Source organism: Scyliorhinus torazame, chromosome 18 (genome assembly GCF_047496885.1).
Source record: "Scyliorhinus torazame isolate Kashiwa2021f chromosome 18, sScyTor2.1, whole genome shotgun sequence".
In the NCBI taxonomy this organism is placed as follows: domain Eukaryota; kingdom Metazoa; phylum Chordata; class Chondrichthyes; order Carcharhiniformes; family Scyliorhinidae; genus Scyliorhinus; species Scyliorhinus torazame.
Genome location: NC_092724.1, coordinates 50,874,156 through 50,896,426, shown reverse-complemented (window position 1 = coordinate 50,896,426; position 22,271 = coordinate 50,874,156). Strand labels below are relative to the sequence as shown.

Sequence of the window (22,271 nt, the reverse complement as noted above, 5' to 3'; positions counted from 1 at the left end):
CTGGTGGCCACTATCGCCACTCCATGCGATAGGTCCATGTTGCCACCCAGCGCCCCCTCCTCCTGCTCGGTGCCCAAAGGGCCCTGGGTTCACCTTGGAATGGAGGGGCAGCTGGTTTGAGCCCTGGCTGCCCCTGCGACATCTGACTCTGCCAGCCCTGACGGTTCCCCATGGTCCAAACCATCGTGCTGACGTCCTCAATGATGGCCCTCAGTGACTGGGACATGCTCTGCAGCTCCTCGGCAACGCCGATCTGCGACTGGGACAAGTTCCACCGCACCTTGGCTGTTCCCATCTGAGAGCAGGACATGTCCCGCAGAACCTCATCAAGGTCAGCCAGGTACTGGGACACATCCCTCAGCGAGGAGGACATTCTGTCGAGACTCTCAGCCGTGGCCGTCACCGGCTGCATGGCGCCTTGGACACCTTCACTAATGAGGAGGGAGGTTTGTTTCCCCGGGGTCAGTGTTGGGATCATTGCTTTTCCTGATATGTATTAATGACTTAGACCTTGATGTCCAGAACACAATATTAAAGTTTGCGGATGATACAAAACTAGGAAGCATTATGAATTGTGAGGAGGATAGTGTAGAACTTCAAAGGGACATGGACAAGTTGGTGGAATGGGCAGACCGGTGGCAGATGAAGTTCAATGCAGAGAAATGGTAATGATTTATTTTAGCAGGAAGAACATGGAGAGACAATATCAAATAAAAGGTATAACTCTACAAGGGATGTAGCAGCAGAGTGACCTTGTTGTATACGTGCACACATCACTGAAGGGGGTAAGGCAGGTTGAGAGAGCAGTTAATAAAGCGTCTAATATCTTGTACTTTATTAATAGGGGCATAAGGTTCAAGATCAAGGAGGTTATGTTGAATTTGTACAGGTCACTAGTTTGGTTTCAGATAGAATGTTGTGTCGAGTTCTTGCTGCCGCACTTTAGGAAAGATGTGAAGGCATTAGAAAGGGTGTAGAAAAGATTCACGAGGATGGTTCCAGGGATGAGGAGCTTCAGCCTCGAAGATAGATTGGAGAAGTTGGGACTGATTTTGTTGGCGAAAAGCTGGCTGGGAGGAGATTTGATATGAGGTATACAAAATCATGAGAGGTCTGGACAGAGTAGTTAGGGAGAAAGCATTGAGAATCAGAGGGCAGAGATTTAAAGTAATTAGTAAAAGAAGCAAAAGTGATATGAGGAGAAACCTTTTCACACAGCGAATGATCGGGGTCTGGAATCCTCTACCTGAATGTGTGATGGAGGCAGAATCAATTGAAGCGTTCGAAAGGGAAGTAGGCTGTTATCTGAAAAGAAAGAATGTGCAGGGTTACGGGGAGAAGACAGGAAAATGGCATTAGGTGAATTGCTTCTATGGCGGGCCAGCGCAGACACGATGGGCCAAATGGCTTCCTTCAGCACTGTCATTGTCTTGTGATTCTACTGGTGGCCTTGCCAATGGCGCCCACATTCCATGAAAGAATACATTTTAAGGAAATTTATTTTCATTGGGGCTGATCGTTTGCTTGAAGACATGGGTAACTTTTTATTAACCCAGATGTCAACGATATCAACCAATTACACGTGGATTCCTAATTCACAGGAGCACAGGCAGCTCACACAGTCAGTTTAAGAAATAACGGAGCACAAACATTTTAGCCCTTGCCCATGTGTTTATTGTACTACACATAAGGAAGGACACAAAATGGCCACCAAGAGCCTGAGTACCAACGCGGAGAACTGGAATCTGCAGACAGAATGGCACGATCAGAATTTAAAATCAAGGTCATGACCTTCAGGCAGTAATCACCCCAATCGCCATCTCTTCATCGTAGGAAGATGTTGGCTAATTAATTTGGTTCTCTGCATCGTGCTGAAGACCCAGAAGTACAGACAGGTTCATTAATCACTGTTAGTTGCTTTTGACTGATTTGCTAATTAAAGAGAACTTGCCTTTGGAATATATTTAGAACTTGCTAACAGATGTATTAGAACCCATACTTAAAGCTGCATTACCGTACTGACTTGTAGATAGTTTGCCCTTTTAAGGCAATATAATGGTTTAAATTGACACAGAAACCTATCACCTGATCTTTGGCTCAATGTTCTCAAGCACTGTTGATAAAGCATACAATATGCTGTGTTTTATTAATAGGGGAATAGGGTACAAGATCAAGGAGGTTATGTTGCATTTGTGTAGGTCACTAGTTTGGCCTCAGCTGGGATATTGTGCCTCACTTACCTTTACAAACAGCTCTGCCTCACATGTTCAGATTATTAGCCCGTGGTAAATGACACATTCTCCCTTGTACTGCACTGCCATCATAGTGGAGTCTTCAGTCACCTTACCCCCACGCCCCCTGGTGGCCACTTCCAAAAGCCCTTTGCACACCCGACAACCTCTCCACTTTGCAACACCCCTCCCACTTACAAAATGCTCCTTAAAACTTACTTCTTTAAAACAACTTCCTTTGGCCACTTTCTCTGATCTGCCACTTACTTTTGCTCTCGAGTCTAGGCCATGACTTCTAAACACTGAATCACACTGGGAAGGTTTTCCTTCTCAAACCAAGTTGTTATTGGAAGTGCAGAAAATGAGAGTAAATAATAATTATTGTTCTGCCTGGGGGTTTTGGGTTAGGGGACAAAGATTAGGCCATCTTTGGAGTATGGCCTACATGCAGGAGTGGCTTTTCGCCACCTAAAAACGGTATCCTGAATGTACCATTTGTAGTAAGTAAAAAAATATATATATACCTTTGTCCCAGGGCCATGGCCTCTGCTGTAAAGATTTGTTGGCTCAGGTGGCTATTCCCCATTCATGATGCAACACTGTGTGTGTCAACAAATGACTTTTTATACCATCTTGCCATGTATATATCTTGCTCAAGGAGAATTTGCGTTATTTTGTTACGGAGGTGGGGGGGGGATTGTTTGTAAGGGGGAAAAATTGTGTTGTTAAAAAACCTTAATAAAAATATTTATTTAAAAAAAAAGACTTTTTAAAAATACATTTAGAGTACCCAATTCATTTTTTCCAATTAAGGGGCGATTTAGTGTGGCCAATCCACCTACCCTGCACATCTTTGGGTTGGGGGGGTGAAACCCAAGCAAACACGGGGAGAATGTGTAAACTCCACACGGACAGTGACCAAGAGCCAGGATCGAACCTGGGACCTCTGCACCATGAGGCAGCAGTGCTAACCACTGCGGCACCATGCTGCCCTTTCAACAAATTACTTAATCATGGAGTTACGGCTGACATTTCTCACCACAAGTCCACACGTGTGCTTTAAGAGTCACCAGGCAGCTAACAAGCCACAGGAAAGTTAGTGTCTGATTTTCCCATACCAAGGCCAGGAATGTTGAAGCCAGTTGTAGCACTTGAGCTGCTGTCAGGGTTGGATCCTGGCACCATCTTGGTGCAGTGACAGTCTCACGGGTTGGAATTTTGTGGCATCGCCACAGTGGCAGCAGGGTTATAAAGTGCAGTGAGCTGTTCAAAACTGCATTGACTTCGACGGGAACAGAAGATCTCGCTGGGGGTAGTGGTGGTAGAATTCTGCCCCACAGTGTATTTTTACTCACCGGACCATTTGGATGATAACTGGATGGGGCCCAGTCACATTTGCCTTGGCAGAATGGGATGCCAATGCTTAACCTTCCCAGCCCACATAGAGAGGGTGGTCCCTTGGGTGAGAACCCAAGGGTGGCTGCGATCATTGGAACTGTAATCCAGACCGAGGTGGTCGCCTGGATGGGGGAGGGAAAGTAATAGGGCTAGATTCTCCACCCCGCCGCGCCACATTTCTGTTTCACCCTGCCGGCGGGATGCTCCGTTACGCCGGCTAATCAATGGGGTTTCCCATTGTGGGGCAGCCCCTCGCCATCGGGAAACCCCCGGGCCGCCGGCAAAACGGAGCATCCCGCCGGCGGAGAATCCAGCACATGGAGCCTGTGAGGTACAGGTAGCATAGCCTGATTGTCAGAGGGCAGCATTGCTCAACAGAAAGGAAGAATAACTTGCCTTTGCATAGCCCCTTTCCCATCCTCAGCGTGTCACAAAGAACGTCACAACCAATCACTTGTAATGTTGAGAACTCAACAGCTAATGTGCGCACAGCAAGGCCCCACAAATGGCAGCGAAATAAATGACCAAATAATCTGTTTACAATGATGTTAGTTGAGAGATAAATCTTGGCCAGCAAACCAAAAGAATTCCCATGGGATCATTCACATTGACCTGAAAAAGCAGATGAATGATAGCTTTGTTTGTGCAGTTTTTGACATTCTGTCTGCAGAAGAAAGAAGGAAAATGATATTCACTGTATTAAGCACACCCTCTCGCCTTTATTATGCTGTCGCTCGCTCAATTGCATTCATCATCTCTCTCACACACATCCTCCATCATGCGTCTGCTCCTTCTCTCACACTTCCTTGATGTCGCTTGCATTGTACCTCACCCTAACATGCTCCAGCACTCTCATTCACACTCACTCTCTTTTGCTATCTCAATCTCATATTTTCCTCTCTCTCTCTCTCTGTCAGGTGGTACCATGGCGCTATCAGCCGAGCAGATGCTGAGAATTTGTTAATGTTGTGTAAGGAGTGTAGTTACCTGGTAAGGAACAGTGAGACCAGCCGGAATGACTACTCCCTATCACTGAGGTAAGCCCTGATGTATTGCCTTTGGGAGAGAAAGTTTACAAAATGCGTCCGCTCAAAGCAACCGTTTTTGTTCTGGTTTCAGAAGAAATCAGAGTAATTAATTCATGTCCTGTGACATACCAGGATTGAGGTAACGTAGGGTTCTACAGGATGTACAGCACAGTAACAGGCCCTTTGGCCCACACAGTCTGTGACAGTGTTTGTGTTACAGTCGAGCCGCCTCCCATCTTTCCACATCTAAATTTATCATCATAACTCTCTATTCCCTTCTTCCTCATAAACTTGCCTAGCTTCCCCTTCAGTAAATCCATGCTGATCACTTCAACCACTCCCCGAGGTAGCGCGTTTCACGTTCTCACAACGTTTTGACTAAAGCAGTATCGGAAGAATTCCCGATTGGATTTTTTGGAGTATGTTACATTTTTGAAAATAAATTTAGAGTACTCAATTATTTTTTCTTCCAATTAAGGGGCCAATCCACCTAACCTGCACATCTTTGGGCTGTGGGGGGGAAACCCACGCAGACACGGGGAGAATGTGCAAACTCCACACAGACAGTGACCCAGGGCCGGGATTCGAACCTGGGTCCTCGGCACCGTAGGCAGCAATGCTAAACACTGTTCCACGTCCCGATCCGGAGTATGTTACATTGATGGCCATTAGTTATGTCCTGCCCCACAAGAGCAAACATTCTATCTGTATCAGCTCTATGGAAAACCCTCCCATTATTTTAAATATTGAGTCACCCCTCAGCCATTTTACAAAGAGACAAGGGGGCCAGCCTGCCAAACATTTCCTGATATGTGCACCCATAAATTTCTGGTATCATTTTCTGGGATTTGCAGAGCGGGAAATTCCCACTGAGAATGAATAGGCATTTTGCTGGTTCACCAAATTTTCTGTCCTACTCGTGACAGGATCTGGCCATGGACAGGGTCGGATATGTTTTTTTCTGTTCATTTTTGCAGGATGTGAGCTTCATTGGCGAGGCCAACATTAGTTACCCATCCCCCTGGGGCAACACGGTGGCGCAATGGTTAGCACTGCCACCTCACGATGCCAAGGTCCCAGGTTCAATCCCGGCCCTGGGTCACTGTCCTGTGGAGTTTGCACATTCTTCCCGTGTCTGCATGGGTTTCACCCCCACAACCCAAAGATGTGCAGGATAGGTTGATTGGCCACGCTAAATTGCTCCTTAATTGGAAAAAATGAATTTGGTACTCTAAATTTAAAAAAGCATTAGTTGCCCATCCCTAATTGCCCTTGAGAAGGTGGTGGCGAGCTGCCTGAACCACTGCAGTCCCTGAGGTATAGGTACACCCAGTGTGCTGTTAGGGAGGGAGTTACAGAATTTTGACCCAGGGACAATGAAGGAATTTCCAAGTCAGAATGGTGATTGTCTTGGAGGGTGTTCCCATGTATCTGCTGCCCTTGCCTTTCTAGATGGCAGTGGTCATCGGTTTGGAGGATGTTGCCTATGGAGCCTTGGTGAGTTCCTACAATGCATCCTGTAGATGGTACACACATCGGTGTATCGGTGGTGGAGGGATTGAATGTTTGTGGAAGGGGTGCCAATCAAGTGGCTGTTGGTCCTGGAGTTCTTGAGTGTTGTTGAAGCTGCGCTCAGCAAGGCAAGTGGGGAGTATTCCATCACACTATTGACTTGTGCCTTGTAGATGGTGGACAGGCTTTGAGGGAGTCAGGTGGCGAGTTACTTGCCACAAGATTCCTAGACTCTGGCCCGCTCTTGTAGCCACAGTATTTATGCAGTTCGTCCACTTCAGTTTCTGGTCAATGGTAACCTCAGGGTGTTGATAGTGGGAGATTCACTGCTGATAAAGCCATTGAATGTCAAGGGGCGATGGTTTGATTCTCTCTTATTGGAGATGGTCATTGCCTGGCACTTGTGTTACTTGCCACTTGTCAGCCCAAGCCTGGATATTGCTGCATTTGCACATGGACTGCATCAGTGTCTGAGGAGTCGTGAATGGTGCAGAATATTGTGCAATCATCAATGAACATCCCCACATCTGACATTATGTTGGAAGGAAGCTCATTGATGAAGCTACTGGAGGTAGTTGGGCCTAGGACACTATCCTAAGGAACTCCTTTTTTTAAAATGAATTTCGAGTATCCAATTCCTTTTTCCAATTAAGGGGCAATTTAGCATGGCCAATTCACCTATCCTGCACATCTTTGGATTGTGAGGGTGAGACCGACGCAGACACAGGGAGAATGTGCAAACTCCATATCCTGACGAACTCCTGCAGTGATTACCTGGGACTGAGATGACTGCCTCCAACAACCACAACCATCCTCTGTTCTGCCAGGTATGACTCAAACCAGTGGAGAGTTTTCCCCTGATTCCCATTGACTCCAGTTTTTCGAGGGCTCCTTAATGCCATATTCGGTCAAATGTCAAGGGCAGTCATTCTCACCTCATCTCTGGAGTTCACCTCATCTCTGGAGTTCAGCTCTTTTGTTCATGTTTGAACCAAGGCTGTAATGGGGTCAGGAGCTGCGTGACCCTGGCAGAACCCAAACTAAGTGTCTCATAGAATTATAGAATTTACAGTGCAGAAGGAGGCCATTCGGCCCATCGAGTCTGCACCGGTCCTTACAAAGATCAACCCATTCAAACCCACGTATCTACCCTATCCCCGCAATCCCCACTTAACCTTTTTGGACACTAAGGGCAATTTAGCATGGCCAATCCACCTAACCCGCACATCTTTGGACTGTGGGAGGAAACCGGAGCACCCGGAGGAAACCCACGCAGACACGGGGAGAACGTGCAGACTCCGCACAGACAGTGACCCAGTCGGGAATCGAACCTTGGACCCTGGAGCTGTGAAGCAATTGCGCTAACCACTATGCTACCGTGTTGCCCTCAAAAGTGAGTAAGGTATTGCTAAGTAGGTGCTGCTAGATAGTACTGATCCCTTCCATCATTTTACTGATGATTGAGAGTAAACTGATATGACGGTAATTGGCCGGTTCGATTTGTTCTGCTGTTTCCACATTGCTAGGTAGTTGCCAGTGTTGTAGCTGTACTGGAACAGCTTGGCTAGGGGAGCGGCAGGTTCTGGAGAAAAAGCCTTCAGTACTATTGCCGAAATATTGTCAGGGCCCATAGCCTTTGCAGCATCCAGTGCCTTCAGCAATTTCTTGATACCACATGGGGTGAATCGAATTGGCTGAAGATTGGCATCTGTGATGTTGGGGACCTCTAGAAGAGACACAGATGGATCATCCACTCACCACTTCTGACTGACGTTTATTCCAAATGCCTTTTGTACAGATGTGCTGGGCTCCTCCAGCATTAAGGATGAGGTTATTTGTGGAGACTCCTCCAGTGAGTTGTTTAATTATCCATCACCATACATGACTGGCTGAGCCAGGACTACAGAGCTTAGATATGATCCATTGGTTGTGGGATCGCTTAGCTCTGTCTGCCACTTGCTGCTTATGTTGTTTGGTGCGCAGGTAGTCCTGTGTTGTAGCTTCATCAGGCTGACACCTCGGGCGGGACTCTCCCGCAATTGGCGGGGCGGCCTGTACCGGCGCCAAGAGCAGCGCGAACCACTCCGGCATCAGGCCGCCTGGAAGTTGCGCAATCCTCCGCACCTCCGGGGCTAGGCCGGCGCTGGAGGGGTTGGCTCCGCGGCAACCGACGCCGAAGGGCCGTCGCCGGCTGGTGCGAGTTGGCGCATGCGCAGGACCGCCAGCGTGTTTCCTACACATGCGCAGGGGGTTTCTTCTCCGCGCCGGCCATGGCGGAGCCATACAGAGGCCGGCGTGGAGGGAAAGAGTGCCCCCACGGCACAGGCCCGCCCACAGATCGGTGGGCCCCGATCGTGGGCCAGGCCACCGTGGGGGCCCGGAACCCCCGCGCCTCCCCGAGTACGCCACTAGATGGCCGACAAGCCAGGTCCTGCCAGGGTGGACCATGTCCATTTCACGCCGGCGGGACTGGCCGAAAACAGGTGGCCGCTTGGCCCATCAGGGCCCGGAGAATTGCCGGGAGGGCCGCTGCCAACGGCCCCCGACCGGCGCAGCGTGATCCCCGGCCCCACCCGGAAACCGGCCCCGGAGAATTCGGCAGCCGGCATTGGAGCTCCGGGTTGGGATTCACGCCGCCCCCCCGCCCCCCCCAGCGATTCTCCGACCCAGCGGGGGGGGTCGGAGAAACCCGCTTCTCATTTTTCGGTTCTGCCCCTGGCATGCCCTGCTGCAAACTTGATTGAATCAGAGTTGATCTCCTGGCTTGGTGGCAATGGTAGAATGGGCGATATACCATTTAGCACAATGGTAGTGCCACACAAAATGGGCAGCACGGTAGCACAGTGGTTAGCACAGTTGCTTCACAGCTCCAGGGTCCCAGGTTCGATTCCCGGCTTGGGTCACTGTCTGTGCGGAGTCTGCACATCCGCCCCGTGTGTGCGTGGGTTTCCTCCGGGTGCTCCGGTTTCCTCCCACAGTCCAAAGATGTGCAGGCTAGGTGGATTGGCCATGCTAAATTGCCCTTAGTGTCCAAAAAGGTTCAGTGGGGTTACTGGGTTACGCGGATAGGATGGCTTAAGTAGGGTGCTCTTTCCAAGGGCGAGTGCAGACTCGATGGGCCAAATGGCCTCCTTCTGCACTGTAAATTCTATGATGAAGGATATCCTCAATGTGAAGACTGTGTGGTGGTCCCTCCCACCGATACTGTGATGGACAAATGCATCTGTGGCAGGCACGTTGATGAGGATGGGTTTGAGTATGTTTTTCTCTTTTGTTGTTTCCCTCACCACCTGTTGCAGACACAGTCTAGCAGCTACGTCCTTTAGGACTCAGTCAGTAGTGATGCTACCAAGCCAATCTTGGTGATGGACATTAAAGTCCCCATCCAGTGTACATTCTGTGCCTTTGCCACCCTCAGTGCTTCCTCAAAGTGGTGTTCAACATGGAGGAGCACTGATTTGTCAGCTGATGGTGGACATAAGTGATAATCAGCAAGAGGTTTCCTTGCCCATGTTTAACCTGGAGTCGATGCCGAATTGTATATCCAGTTTTGATCTGTTTTATTGCGAGGATTTGATACAACTGAGTGGCTTGCTTGGTCAGAGGGGCATTTAAGAGTCAACCACATTGATGTGGATCTGGAGTCACATGTAGGCCAGGCCAGGTGAGGGCTGTAGATTTCCTTCCCTGAAGGACATTAGTGAACCAGCTGGGTTTCATGATCATCATTAGACTTTTAATTCCAGATATTTATTGGATTCAATTTCCACCATCTGCTGTGCCGGGATTCAAACCCGGGCCCCCAGAGCGTTACCCTCTGGAGCCAATGCCTCGCCATAATCCTGGCCTTTCTTGTAAATCTCTCTGCACCTCTGGTGACTTTGAATCATTTTTATAATATGGTGACCAAAACTGCACTCAGTATTCTAAATATAGCCTAACCAAGGTTCGATACAGGTTTGGCTTCATTTCCCGACTTTTCAACGACATCCCTTCGCATTTAAAGCCTGCTTCTTTTGTTTCATTTTTTTATGGCCTTGCTAATCTGTTGCACAATGCTTAGTTGTCTGCTGCCCCGATCCTTTATTCTTTCTTCTTCTCTTGTTTTCAACTCCTCTGCCCCTCCTTCCCTCTCCTGCTCTTCTCTCCTTCAGTCCCCTCTTCTCTCCTCCAGTTACCTCTTCTCCCTCCTCATTGCCCTTATCTCATCTGCTTCTCTCCTACTCCCAGAGAATCCACAGTGTCCACACAATGCAGAAGGAGGCCATTCAGCCCATCAAGTCTGCACCAATTCTCAGAAAGAGCAGTCCCACCAAGGCCCACTCCCCCACCCTATTTCCGTAACCCCATGCATTTATCATGGCCAATCCACCTAATCTGCTCATTTTTGCACTGTGGGAGGAAACCGGAGCACCCAGGGGAAACCGACGCAGACACGGTGAGGATGTGCAAACTCCACACAGTCACCCAAGGCCGGAATCGATCCCATGCCATGCCATCGCAACTCCCCTCTCCCCTTTCCTCGCTTATTCTCTTCTCGCTCCTCTGACTCCCTCTCCACTCCTCACTTCTCATTTTCTCTCTTTCCCCTCCCCTCTCCCAGTGAGTTGACGCAGTTCTGGATATGCTCTTTTTTTCTCTGTATTTCTTCGCCGCATGATCAAATTTGTACACAAAATCTTTCATCATTTCAACTTGGACAAGGATTTCACCGTGAAGGCTTTCGCCGTGAAGTCAGGTGATGTGGCACCATGTCTGCCTGGCCAAGATTGCACAGCAGCACAAAGGCGTTGAATGACTCTGCACGCGCCACTCCAAGTGAAGGCAGAGTTTCTATTTTGGATTCCCTGGGTGACTCTCTCTCTCTTTCTGCAACCCCCCCCCACCCCCCACCCCCCTCCATCCCCAGACTTTCTTTTATGTTTCCACTTCACTGGCTGCAAACCTGTCATTTCCATGATGAGCTCAGCCCGATATTCAGACACACATGACAGCCTGTCTTAGAATCGCACGGGGCCCTGTCATCCTGGTTGCTGTGGCAACTGTTAACAAAACGGATGCCCTTTCTGACACACAGTGCATGTTATCATCTGATAAGGAGATCAACGTGGTTGCTCATAGCAGCGGTGTAATCAGTACGTCTCCGTTCCATTATAAGTGGGTTATTGGCAAATTAAGAGAGGCCTGTTAGACATTGAATAGGGATAGAATGGCAAACAGAATGGGTAATTACAATAACTGTCAGCAACCCCCTTTATGAGTCTGTGGATTAAATTAGGTACCTGAACTCACTGAAATGCTTTGTGCACAGCAGTCCTTTCACACTTGTCTGCCTTATCACACAGTAGCCAACATGTACATAATATATCTCCTTTTTGCTGCACTGATTTAGCGTAGGCCCTTGTTTTGTCCCATTTCAATGAGCTGTGGTCCTTAATTGTTGTCAATCCATTGCAACTCCATCAGTTATCAAAGGAGTTTGGCAGTGCTAAGTGGCCTGGACTTCAATCAAAGACGAATGGTGAGGAAGGAAGTTGATCTGGGGGCACAAATAGACAGTTGGAAGTATGATATCATAGCTACTGAGGAAACACGGCTGCAAGAAGGGCAGGAATGACGTTCCTGGTTATAGGAGTTTCAGGCAAGATAGGCAAGGAATTGGGGGAAAAAAAGAGTGGAAGTCGTAATACTGGTTCAATATACAATTAAAGCTGAGGGGAAGGATGATATGCTCAGAGGATAATCAAATGAGACCATAAGGGTTGTACTGATGGACAATCACATTGCCTGGAGTATACTCATCAATCTCCGAAGAGTCAGAGGAAGATCGAAGCAAATTTCTGGAAGCGCAAAAACAAAGAGGACAGTAATATTGTGAGGTTTCAACAATCCTAATATTAACTATCTTAGAATCTGTGTAATAGATATGGAGATGAAGAATTCTTAAAATGCATTCAAGTAACCGTTTTTAGGCAGTCATGTGCCAGCCCAACTAGTGAAGGGATAATTCAGGACTTAGTTTGAGGGAATGACACTGGGAGACCATTTTGTGGCAGCAATCAAAGCTTACTTTCCGTTTTAAGCAGAGACGCAGAATAGAGGAGCAAGGAGGTTATGCCGAAACTGTGGAAAACCATACCATAGCTATGTTACTACCTATAGTTCTGGCAACTACATTGCAGGGAGGAGGTGGTGACAGTAGATAGGGGACAGAGGAGATTTACTAGGATATAACCAGGACTGGAAAATTTTAGCTATGAGGAAAGGTTGGATATAGTTCATAGAATTTACGGTGTAGAAGGGACCGTTGAGTCTACACCGGCTCTTGGAAAGAGGGCCCTACTTAAGCCCACACCTCCACCCTATCCCCATAACCCAGTGATCCCCCTGACCTTTTTGGACACTAAGGGCAGTTTAGCATGGCCAATCCACATATCCTGCACATCTTTGGACTGTGGGAGAAAACCGGAGCACCCGGAGGAAACCCACGCAGTCACAGGGAGAACGTGCAGATCTGTACTGACAGTAACCCAAGCCGGGAACCGAACCTGGGACACTGGAGCCGTGAAACAACAGTGCTAACCACTGTGCTACCGCAACGCCCTTTCTTCGGTTTGAAACTAAGGATGCTGAAGGGAGATTTAATTTAGGTGTATAAAACCTTAGTATGAACACACAGACAAATAAAGAGGATGTTATAACCTGCCTGCTTACCATTGGCTGGGGACTAATGACAATCCCACAATCCTGTGGGAGTATGAGCTTCCCCAATGAGGGGGGCGGAGAAACCATTAGTAAACTCCAAGTCTAAATAAAGCTGGCCAGTTTGGAACCAGCAGGAAGGAGTGTGCAGCAAGGGAAGTTGCTGCTGCTGTTATATATATGTTATTGTAAATAAATGTTATTACTTTACATAGATTACATAGAACATACAGTGCAGAAGGAGGCCATTCGGCCCATCGAGTCTGCACCGACCCACATTAATCCCTCACTTCCACCCTATCCCCGCAACCCAATAACCCCTCCCAACCCTTATGGACACTACGGGCAATTTTTTTTTTTAGCATGGCCAATCCACCTAACCTGCACGTCTTTGGACTGTGGGAGGAAACCGGAGCACCCGGAGGAAACCCACGCAGACACGGGGAGAACGTGCAGACTCCGCACAGACAGTGACCCAGCGGGGAATCGAACCTGGGACCCTGGCGCTGTGAAGCCACAGTGCTATCCACTTGTGCTACCGTGCTGCCCTTTGTATCCTTAAAACTCGTGCTGGATTCTTCGTGGCCCTCACAAAAGAGGAGTAGGCCATTCAGCCCCTCGAGCTTGCCCTGCCATTTAATAAGATCATGGCTGATCTGATAGTAACCTCAAATCTGTATCCCGCCTACACCCGATGACCTATCAGCACCTAGCAAGAATCTGTCCATCTCTGCCTTAAAGACTCTGCTTCCACCACCTTTCCAGGAAGAGAATTCCAAACACTCAGGACTGTGAGTGAAAACATTTCACCTCATCTCTATTTTAAATGGATGACCCATTATCTTTAAACAGTGACCCCACAGTTCTAGGTTCTCCCACAAGAGGAAACATTCTTTCCACATACACCCTGTTGAGACCCTCTGGATCTTATGGGTGGGATTTAACAGCCTCATCTCGTCCGACTTGGTGTCAGGACCAGGCCTTTGAATCTCGCGACATGCCTCTCACGAGACTCACAACGCTCGAGATATCTCACAAGGTTCAACTGAACCTCACGAGATGTCTCCCTGGGCAAGATCCAGATCAGCATATTTAAATGAGCCATTAGGCTTATTTAAATATGTGTTCGCCGGATTCTCCCGGCACCCGGGACCTAGCAGCCTTGTCTGGGAGACTTCACCAGGGCGTCGTTTAGTGCTGGTCCACACAACCAGGTGAAACGGCGCACCGGTGGGGTCTCCCAGGCCATTAAACACAGCTAGGTAGTTGGGGACAGGACAGGGTGGCATCCTGACACTCCCATTGGCACCTGGACATCTTGGTACTGCCAGCCTGTCAGGGGCGCTACCAGCGTGGCACTACCAAGGGTCGAGGCCTGACGGGGACCATGCCCTTGAAAGGGGGGATGAGGGGGTATGAAGGTTGGGGGGTTGAAGGGCAGATATGAAGGGGCTCCATAAAGGTTGGGGGAGAAGGGTGGGGGTCCTGAAAGGCAGAGTGGTGGCCCTCAGTGACTCCATAGCGGGTTGTCATCACTTCGGGGGGGGGGGGGCAAAATGCCCATGTGTGTGGGGGGTAACATTTTCAGTGGGTGGGGGGTGTGGGGGACTCTCAAGCTCGCTTAGAGATCAAGGCACCTTTTAAAAATGGCAGCCCAATCCCTGAGGAGCCAGTCTTGCTGCTGAATTCAGCTCCCACTGTTGAAAACATTTGTAAGTGTGGGCTAGACTGGGGAGAAAATCCCCAAGGCCCCCAAAAATGACTCTGTGTGGGTGAATACTGTTGTGAATCTCACCCAAAAAGCCGGAGGGAAACATCCCGCCAAACCCGCCCAAAATGACACTTCAAAATGTTTTGGTTCAATTCCGCCCTATGGGGTGGAGATCTTTCAGAAGATTTGCGACGCCCGGAATGCCTCGCAAGATCTAATGAGATCTCACGAGATATCACGACCTGCATTTCACTCTCGCTGGGTGAGATCCAGATTAACTTATTTAAGTGAACCATTTAGCTCATTTAAATATGTTTACGTCGGTTTCTCCTGAGGCCTGGGAGCCAACAGCCACACCTGGGAGACCTCGCCACGACGCCTTTTAGCACTGGTCCACACAAATGTGGACCAGGTTGTCATGATATTTAGATCAGCATATCATGGTGCAATCAACACACACTGATGGACATGCAGTAGGACCAACCAACACACACACAACATCGCAGCCAATCACCAGTGAGAGCACACACGCTATAAAAACAGGGGACACTACAGTTCCCTTTCATTCCTGCAGCAGCCAGCTCAGAGCACCGAGCTCAGAGCCTGTCACTCAGACATTCACCATGTGCTGAGTGCCTCACCCAGATAGTAATAGGACAGGGTCCACAGATTAGCTGGTAATGCACATACCCAAGTTAGCAGTATGCTGTTATAGTTAAGTAGTAAATAAAATTGAGTTACACCATCTCCAGCCGTGTTGGATCGTTTGTACACCAGACCACGCAACACGACACAGGTGTAATGGCACCGGGGGGGGCGGAGTTCTCCCGGTTGGGGGGTGTCTCCCAGGCCATTGGAGGCCCCAGATGGTCGAGCTCTGGGCAGAGTGGTATGCTAGCATTCCCACTGGCAACCGGGCACTGTGGCATTTGCAGCTGAGCACCTTTGCAATGTCACCCGGGCACCCTGCAGGTGTTTAGATGGCCAGTTGCCATCGATCAGGCTCAGGGGTGTCCTACCCTGAAGACGTGGGGTGAGGAGGGGCTCGAGGACCCTCTGAGAGATAAGTCGGAGCAGTGGGGAGGTCCAGAAACCATGTTGGAGGAGAGGGGGGCTTTTGAAAGATCGGGGCGGCACTTAAAAATGGCGCCCCATTTTTGCGAGTCATCTTCCTGGACTGACAAGCTCTGCAGAAAATGAAGCAAGTACGGCCTCAGCAAGGGGTTCGCAACAAAGGCCAAAAAAACGGTGGAGTCTCATTAGATAGCGGGTTCATTTGAAATACCACGCTACAGCACGCGACCCCATTTTTAAGCTGTTTAATCGCATCCAACATGTTTCAATCAAGTCGTCTTTTACTCTTCCAAACTGCAGCGGATATATGCAGAACCTGTCTAACCTTTTGTCTCAAAACAAAGCCACCCATTCCAGGTTTCTGTCGTAAACATCAGGCAATGCTAGCAAAAATTATGAATGATATAAATTTATCTTTGCTTGTGGTTTCATGTCAGCAGCTGTGCAAGACCTTCTCAGAATCAAGAAGCCACATATTACCACAGATATATGTGTGCAAACCACAGCTGCAAATTGCAAATGCAAAGCACAAGCTCTACTTTATTCCCAGGGTTGCTGTCGTCAGTGCCTGGAACAGCTGTGTTCCATTCAGGGAGACTTCCAGGCAATCCAGGAGTGTGACCAACCCTAGTAGAAACAGACCGTTCTCGTCACCATATCAGGAAGCTGTCACACAATACCTCAGGCTCCCTGACTTGGGGATCTGAGGATGAGTAGTTATAAAACATGAGGATGACTGAGGTATCATTTAAGTATGTGGCACCACCCTTTGATAACAATATGCTTCTGCCCAGGCGCAAGGTGGAATCGTGGTGACTAAATTCGGTGGCGGGTGGAAAGTCGTCATGATTCCTGCTGGGTGGGGGGAGGAACACGCGCAATCTTCAATGTTTTAGACACTTATGCATCAGCAAGGAGCTCGTGGAATCTCGTGGTGGGGTGGGCAGGAAGTCACTCACCTTGTATTTACCTCATGGGGTGGAAGGTCCTGGTGCCATATTTAAAGGGTCCCTGACAGACATTCACTCATTGCTGTCCAGGAACTCCACATTACTCCTCCAGAGTCCTTGCAGCCACTGCCTATACTGGAGAAACTGGCAGTTACGAGCAACCACATTGAAGGGTGCCTCTGGCATTGCCATTCATTCATCTATAGATACGAACACCGCCAAGGATACACCCATTGTCAGGCTAATGGTCATCACTGCAGTGGTCCATGGCCGTCAGCATCTAGACTTTATAGAGGCCCCGCTGCCTCTTGCCTCTCAAGATCTTGCTCCTCGTGGCTTTGTTTCAACCGACAATGGGCCTTCCTTCTCCTCAACTGGATGAGAGCCATTGCCTAGGCAGGGTCTCCAGCAGCCTGTATCAGCGATGCCTCAGTGGAAGTATGAACGAAGTGAAGTGATACATTTAGTGAGCATGTCTTTTACAGGTTTACCCCCATCTCAAAGCCTCTGACTGTAGCCGATGGTAAATGGCAGATGCACACCAGGGATCTCTGTCATGAGACACATGAGTCAGGCACAAACAAACTTGCTACAATGCAGCCTTCACCATCAAGAGGATAGCACAAGTGGACATCATTAACACGCATCTTTGACATCCAGTTGCCTCAAAATTATTAGGGTGTCTCTTTAATCAACCACTTGGGCTGACTTTGAATTCCACCCAGCCAAAAACGACCACCTCCCACCTTGAGGGATCTCACTGACTGACCAATTGCGTGGTCGAAGTCAGTTTAGAAAACTCGCTCAACCACCTTCTACCCTCCCCTTCTAACCCACCAACTTCCACCCCATCACCCTTGACCCACCCAATATCACCATTCCACCCCTCTCTGGTACCCAGTGACATACTGGCACTGGAGTGGGTCCAGCGGAGATTCACACGGATGATCCCACGAATGGTAGGCCTAACATACGATGAACGTCTGAGGATCCTGGGATTATATTCATTGGAGTTTAGGAGGTTGAGGGGAGATCTAATAGAAACTTACAAGATAATGAAAGGCTTAGATAGGGTGGATGTAGGGAAGTTGTTTCCATTAGCAGGGGAGGCTAGGACCCGGGGGCACAGCCTTAGAATAAAAGGGAGTCACTTTAGAACAGAGATGAGGAGAAATTTCTTCAGCCAGAGAGTGGTGGGTCTGTGGAATTCATTGCCACAGAGGGCGGTGGAGGCCGGGACGTTGAGTGTCTTTAAGACAGAAGTTGATAAATTCTTGATTTCTCGAGGAATTAAGGGCTATGGAGAGAGAGCGGGTAAATGGAGTTGAAATCAGCCATGATTGAATGGTAGAGTGGACTCGATGGGCCGAATGGCCTTACTTCCGCTCCTATGTCTTATGGTCTTATGGACCTCCTCCCATTAACCTGATCCCTATCACCACCCACCTCCACATGTCTTTCCACCCCTCAGAGCTGATTGTGACTGTTCCCACCTATCACCAGGGCCCCGTTGTTGACACTCAGCCCACACTCTGAGACACTCCCGCCCCCCCACCGCCCCAAACACTCTTCCCACCCTTCTTCTCTAAGCCTCTCTCCCCTGTCTATCCTTCACTCCACCCTTACACGCTATGAGAGCCCCTCGAGCCTTCACAGGTACCCCTTTTCCAGGGTTGACGCAGCGTTTGTTAACGGCACTCGAGTCGTGTTAGGCGAGGTCTCCTCGAAGGCAAAAGCAACATCCATTGACCTCACAGTTAAGGAAGAAGCGAAGCTCAGCAGGTGCAAGGCTTACATGCAGTCGTATAACTGAATGTTCTAAATTCCCACTGGCGGGGAACTTAATTTGGAGGCTGACCTCTTTTCTGGTGAAGTGTCCTCTTTTTAAAAAATTTAGAGTACCCAATTATTTTTTTTCCAATTAAGGGGCAATTTAGCGTGGCCAATCCACCTAACCTGCACATCTCTGCATTGTGGGGGCCAAACCCACGCAAAAACGGGGAGAATGTGCAAACCCCACACGGACAGTGACCAAGAGCCGGTATCGAACCTGCGACCTCAGCGCCATGTGGCAGCATTGCTAACCACTGCACCACCGTGTTGCCCCTTGAAGTGTCCTCTTAATGAGCATGCATGAGATATTAATGCATGGAAATTGGTTTCTGACATCATCCGTCAGGAAACTCGACCCGCCTTGAATGTTGGGGGAACAAAATTCAAATAATTTATCTCACCATTGGAGATTTCTTTGCCTCCCACCTAATGAAGTGCCGTCCCCCCTGCCCCCCCCAACACACATACAATCCTGCTGCTGTGGGAGCATTCTGCTTACACACTCTCTAAGTCTTGTCTCTGTATGTTATGTCGTGTAGTTCCCAGAAATTTGAAATAATCGCACCTCTAGGCTTCACTGAATTTATATCTCAAATCACACTATGAGCTGTGGATTGTTAACAACATAACATCCTTCTCTGTTTAAAAAATCATAAATCCTCTCTCTATCAATATAACTGTTCCAATCATTAACTTTTTCAATATATTTTTTCTACATTAAAAAAGATTAGCAAATGACTTTCATAATTAAATTAAACATCTTAAGAATATTTTATGACTTGACTTCTTTTTTCTCAATAAACATTATTCGTGATATCCCTTAGGTGGTTGAATGTTGTGCCTCCATCTTGTGGGTTTTGGGAGTCATCACACTCAGTGATGAGTTGACACACTTTACTGATGCTGTGCATGTTGCTCCTGGTGTTGTAGGAGTTATGCTGACGTTGTGTCACTTGCTGATGGTGTTGTTGACGTTGCATTACTTGTTGGTGATGTTGGTGGTATTGTCCCACCATTGCTCCTATGTTGTGTCCTGTTCCCACAATTTCATAATAATCAGACTCAAATTCATTGAATGTATTTCCCCTATCACACCATGTGCTGCAGGCTGATAACAGTATAACAGTGAACAGTTTATTGGTGCCTACAGCACAGTGCAAAGTAAATCATGCTCACACCCTTTGCCTGTTATTGAGCCGTTAGCACATATTGATTCTGTTGACAATCTGTTTTCATGCTTCACCAGTGCCACTGTTGTACACAGCCACACTGGTCAAAGTATAAACATGGAACAAGCTCAAGGCTGAACCTGCCTCTATTTTGTAGAGGGTGATCTGTGCACATGTGGAGTGCCAACCCGAGGCCATCAGCACTGGGTCATGTTGGGAAGTGGGAACATTACATGAGAGAGCATTCTTCCAAAACCAACAGCGGCCAGCATGCCTCCGCCACGTGACACCTTGGAAAATGTGGTGAGAGTCGCAACCCAACATCAGATTCGGTGGCTGCAGGCTCCGCCAATCCCTAAATCCTCTGGCTGTTCACCGGCACTCAAAGCATTTTCTAAATTTGCGTCAGTTCCAGATTCGAACAAGACCTTGTGATGTCATGGAGGGAGTGGGGAAGATGTTGCCGAAACGGACAATTTGAAGCCAGCATAATGGTAGCTTTATTCTCTCTCTAATCCCCTGCTTGGGGTGGGTGGGGGGAGCCAGTGTAGTGGTATTGCCATTGGACTGGCAATGCAGAGGCCCAGGTTAATGCTCTGGGGACATAGGTTCAAATCACACCAAGCCCACTGAAATTGAAACCTAGGCCATGAAATTATCATCGATTGTTGTAAAAAAAAAACACCTGGTTCACTAATATCCTTTATTGGAGGAAATCTGCCAGCCTTACCCGATCTGACCTATGTATGTTTTTCATAAATTTGGAATGCCCAATTTTTTTTTTTTCAATTAAGGGGCAATTTAGCGTGTCCAATCCACCTAACCTGCACATCTTGGGTTGTGGGGGTGAAACCCACGCAGACACGGGAAAAATGTGCAAACTCCACACGGACAGTGACCCAGGACCAGGATTCGAACCCGGGTCCTCAGCGCCATAGTTCCGGTGCTAACCACTGTGCCAAGTGTCGCTTCTTGACCCGCATTAACTCCAGCCCCAAAGCAAAGTGACTGACTCCATACTGCCCTCGGGAATAGCAAGCCACACGGGTAATGGGCAATTAGGGATGGACAACAAATGTTGGCCTTGCCAACTATGATGCCCACATCCAATAAATAAATAAAGGAGAAAGAAATGTACCTGATGTGGAATTGAGCGAATGTAGAAACCAATTAGCAAAGTCCCCTGTCACTGATACAGTTCATGGCAGCAAGAATCCAATTTCTTTTTTAAATCGTGTTTTCTGGTATTTTCCATCTGACTGAGGAAGTGTTTTAAATGTTGAAAAAATGGGACACAGGGTAAGGTTTGAACTTTACAGTGGCTGCTTATCCGGAGGGAGCACGTGAAACGCAGGCATGATATTCCAATCATTTAAATTAAAAGTCAAAAAATTGAGTGTACTCAAATTTCCGAACTAAAATGAAGAACACAGAGTCAGACCATTCCAAGAAAACAAACCCAGGATGTGGCAGGAGCACTTAGCAGGTCAGGCAGCAGCTGTAGCGAGAAGATGGGAGGATTAATGTGTCAGGTTGATGATCTTCTGTCAGAATCAGGAGGTACCTTGGGTGAACAGTTTATAATGAGGAGCGGAGCCAGGCAAAACTGTCTGGGATAAAAAAAATAGAATGAGTCGGTGGTGGACGGGAAATGATAATAATGGTGTGAGAGCAGGAGGCAGTAATGAATAAAAGAAAATGGGACGGCTTTGTTTTCCAAACACTCAGTCACATTTTGTACAGAGAAAAACTGAATAATAGATGGGATTTAGTCAGTACTCTTGTCCCTGACTCTGTACATAATATTGGCGTTGAGAAATAGTTTGCTCTGGTTCAGCTACAGTTATCTTGGGGCTAATGCCATAGACTGGGGCATTTAAAGTTAACTTTGAGGGAATGCCATTGTAATAACCCTCACGGGACACCTCGATTGGTCTTCCCGTGGGACTCGTGGAATACGAGCTTCCTCGCTAGTGGCCAGAAGCCCACCCAGTTGGTGCTCGTAGAATTGTCTTCTAAAAGCCGGCCCGGATTGGGATTGTCGTGATCGGTTATCCCGGTTAGGATGTTTGAACTGTGAGCCGCGTTGCGGCCTTTGCTTTTCGTTGATTTATTAAATATCGCGAGCTTACCTTCTTGGGCCTTCTGAGCTTTTATCGCCGTAGACTGGAGCACTTAGACTTAACTTTGAATGAATGCCATAGACTTGAGGCATTCTGAGGTAACTTTGAGTGAATGCCATAGACTGGGACATTTAGAATTAGTAGTTATTACGCCTCATAGACTGGTTCATTAAGATTTAGAATAGGAAACAATCCAGTCTGACATGAATAATTTAAAAAAAAACTTTCTTGCCATCAACACCAATTTGCTAGTAATTCTGCAAATAAGACTGAAAACCAAAGAGCCTTGACTGATCTACTGAGAGTGGTAGATGTTCAGCAGAGCATCTTGCCTATCCACTGCTTTGGCCTCATCAGGACTTCACCTGAAAGCTCTTGGATGGTGGGGGAATGGAATCATTTGAACAACTGGGTTGAATGATCCTTAAGTTTATTTTTTGAAGGTATTTTGGTTAAAAAAAATTTCAACAGTTTTGCAATTCACTACAACCCCACAAAACCCCCCAACCCACCAACAGTCAACAGTAACCAACTCCCGAA

The 22,271-nt window shown here is 48.0% G+C and overlaps 1 protein-coding gene across 4 annotated transcripts in view; it reads left to right on the top strand.

Annotated features, from left to right (window-relative positions):
* shdb (Src homology 2 domain containing transforming protein D, b) overlaps nt 1-22,271 on the top strand; it is a 348,493-nt gene that overhangs the window by 264,281 nt on the left and 61,941 nt on the right. For 3 of the 4 annotated variants that reach the window (XM_072482744.1, XM_072482746.1, XM_072482745.1), the window contains one exon: nt 4,547-4,666. The exons of the other annotated variant lie outside the window; for it this stretch is intronic. In XM_072482744.1, coding sequence (XP_072338845.1) covers nt 4,547-4,666 — 120 coding nt within the window. The remainder of the gene's footprint in view (nt 1-4,546; nt 4,667-22,271) is intronic. 4 annotated transcript variants of the gene reach the window in all.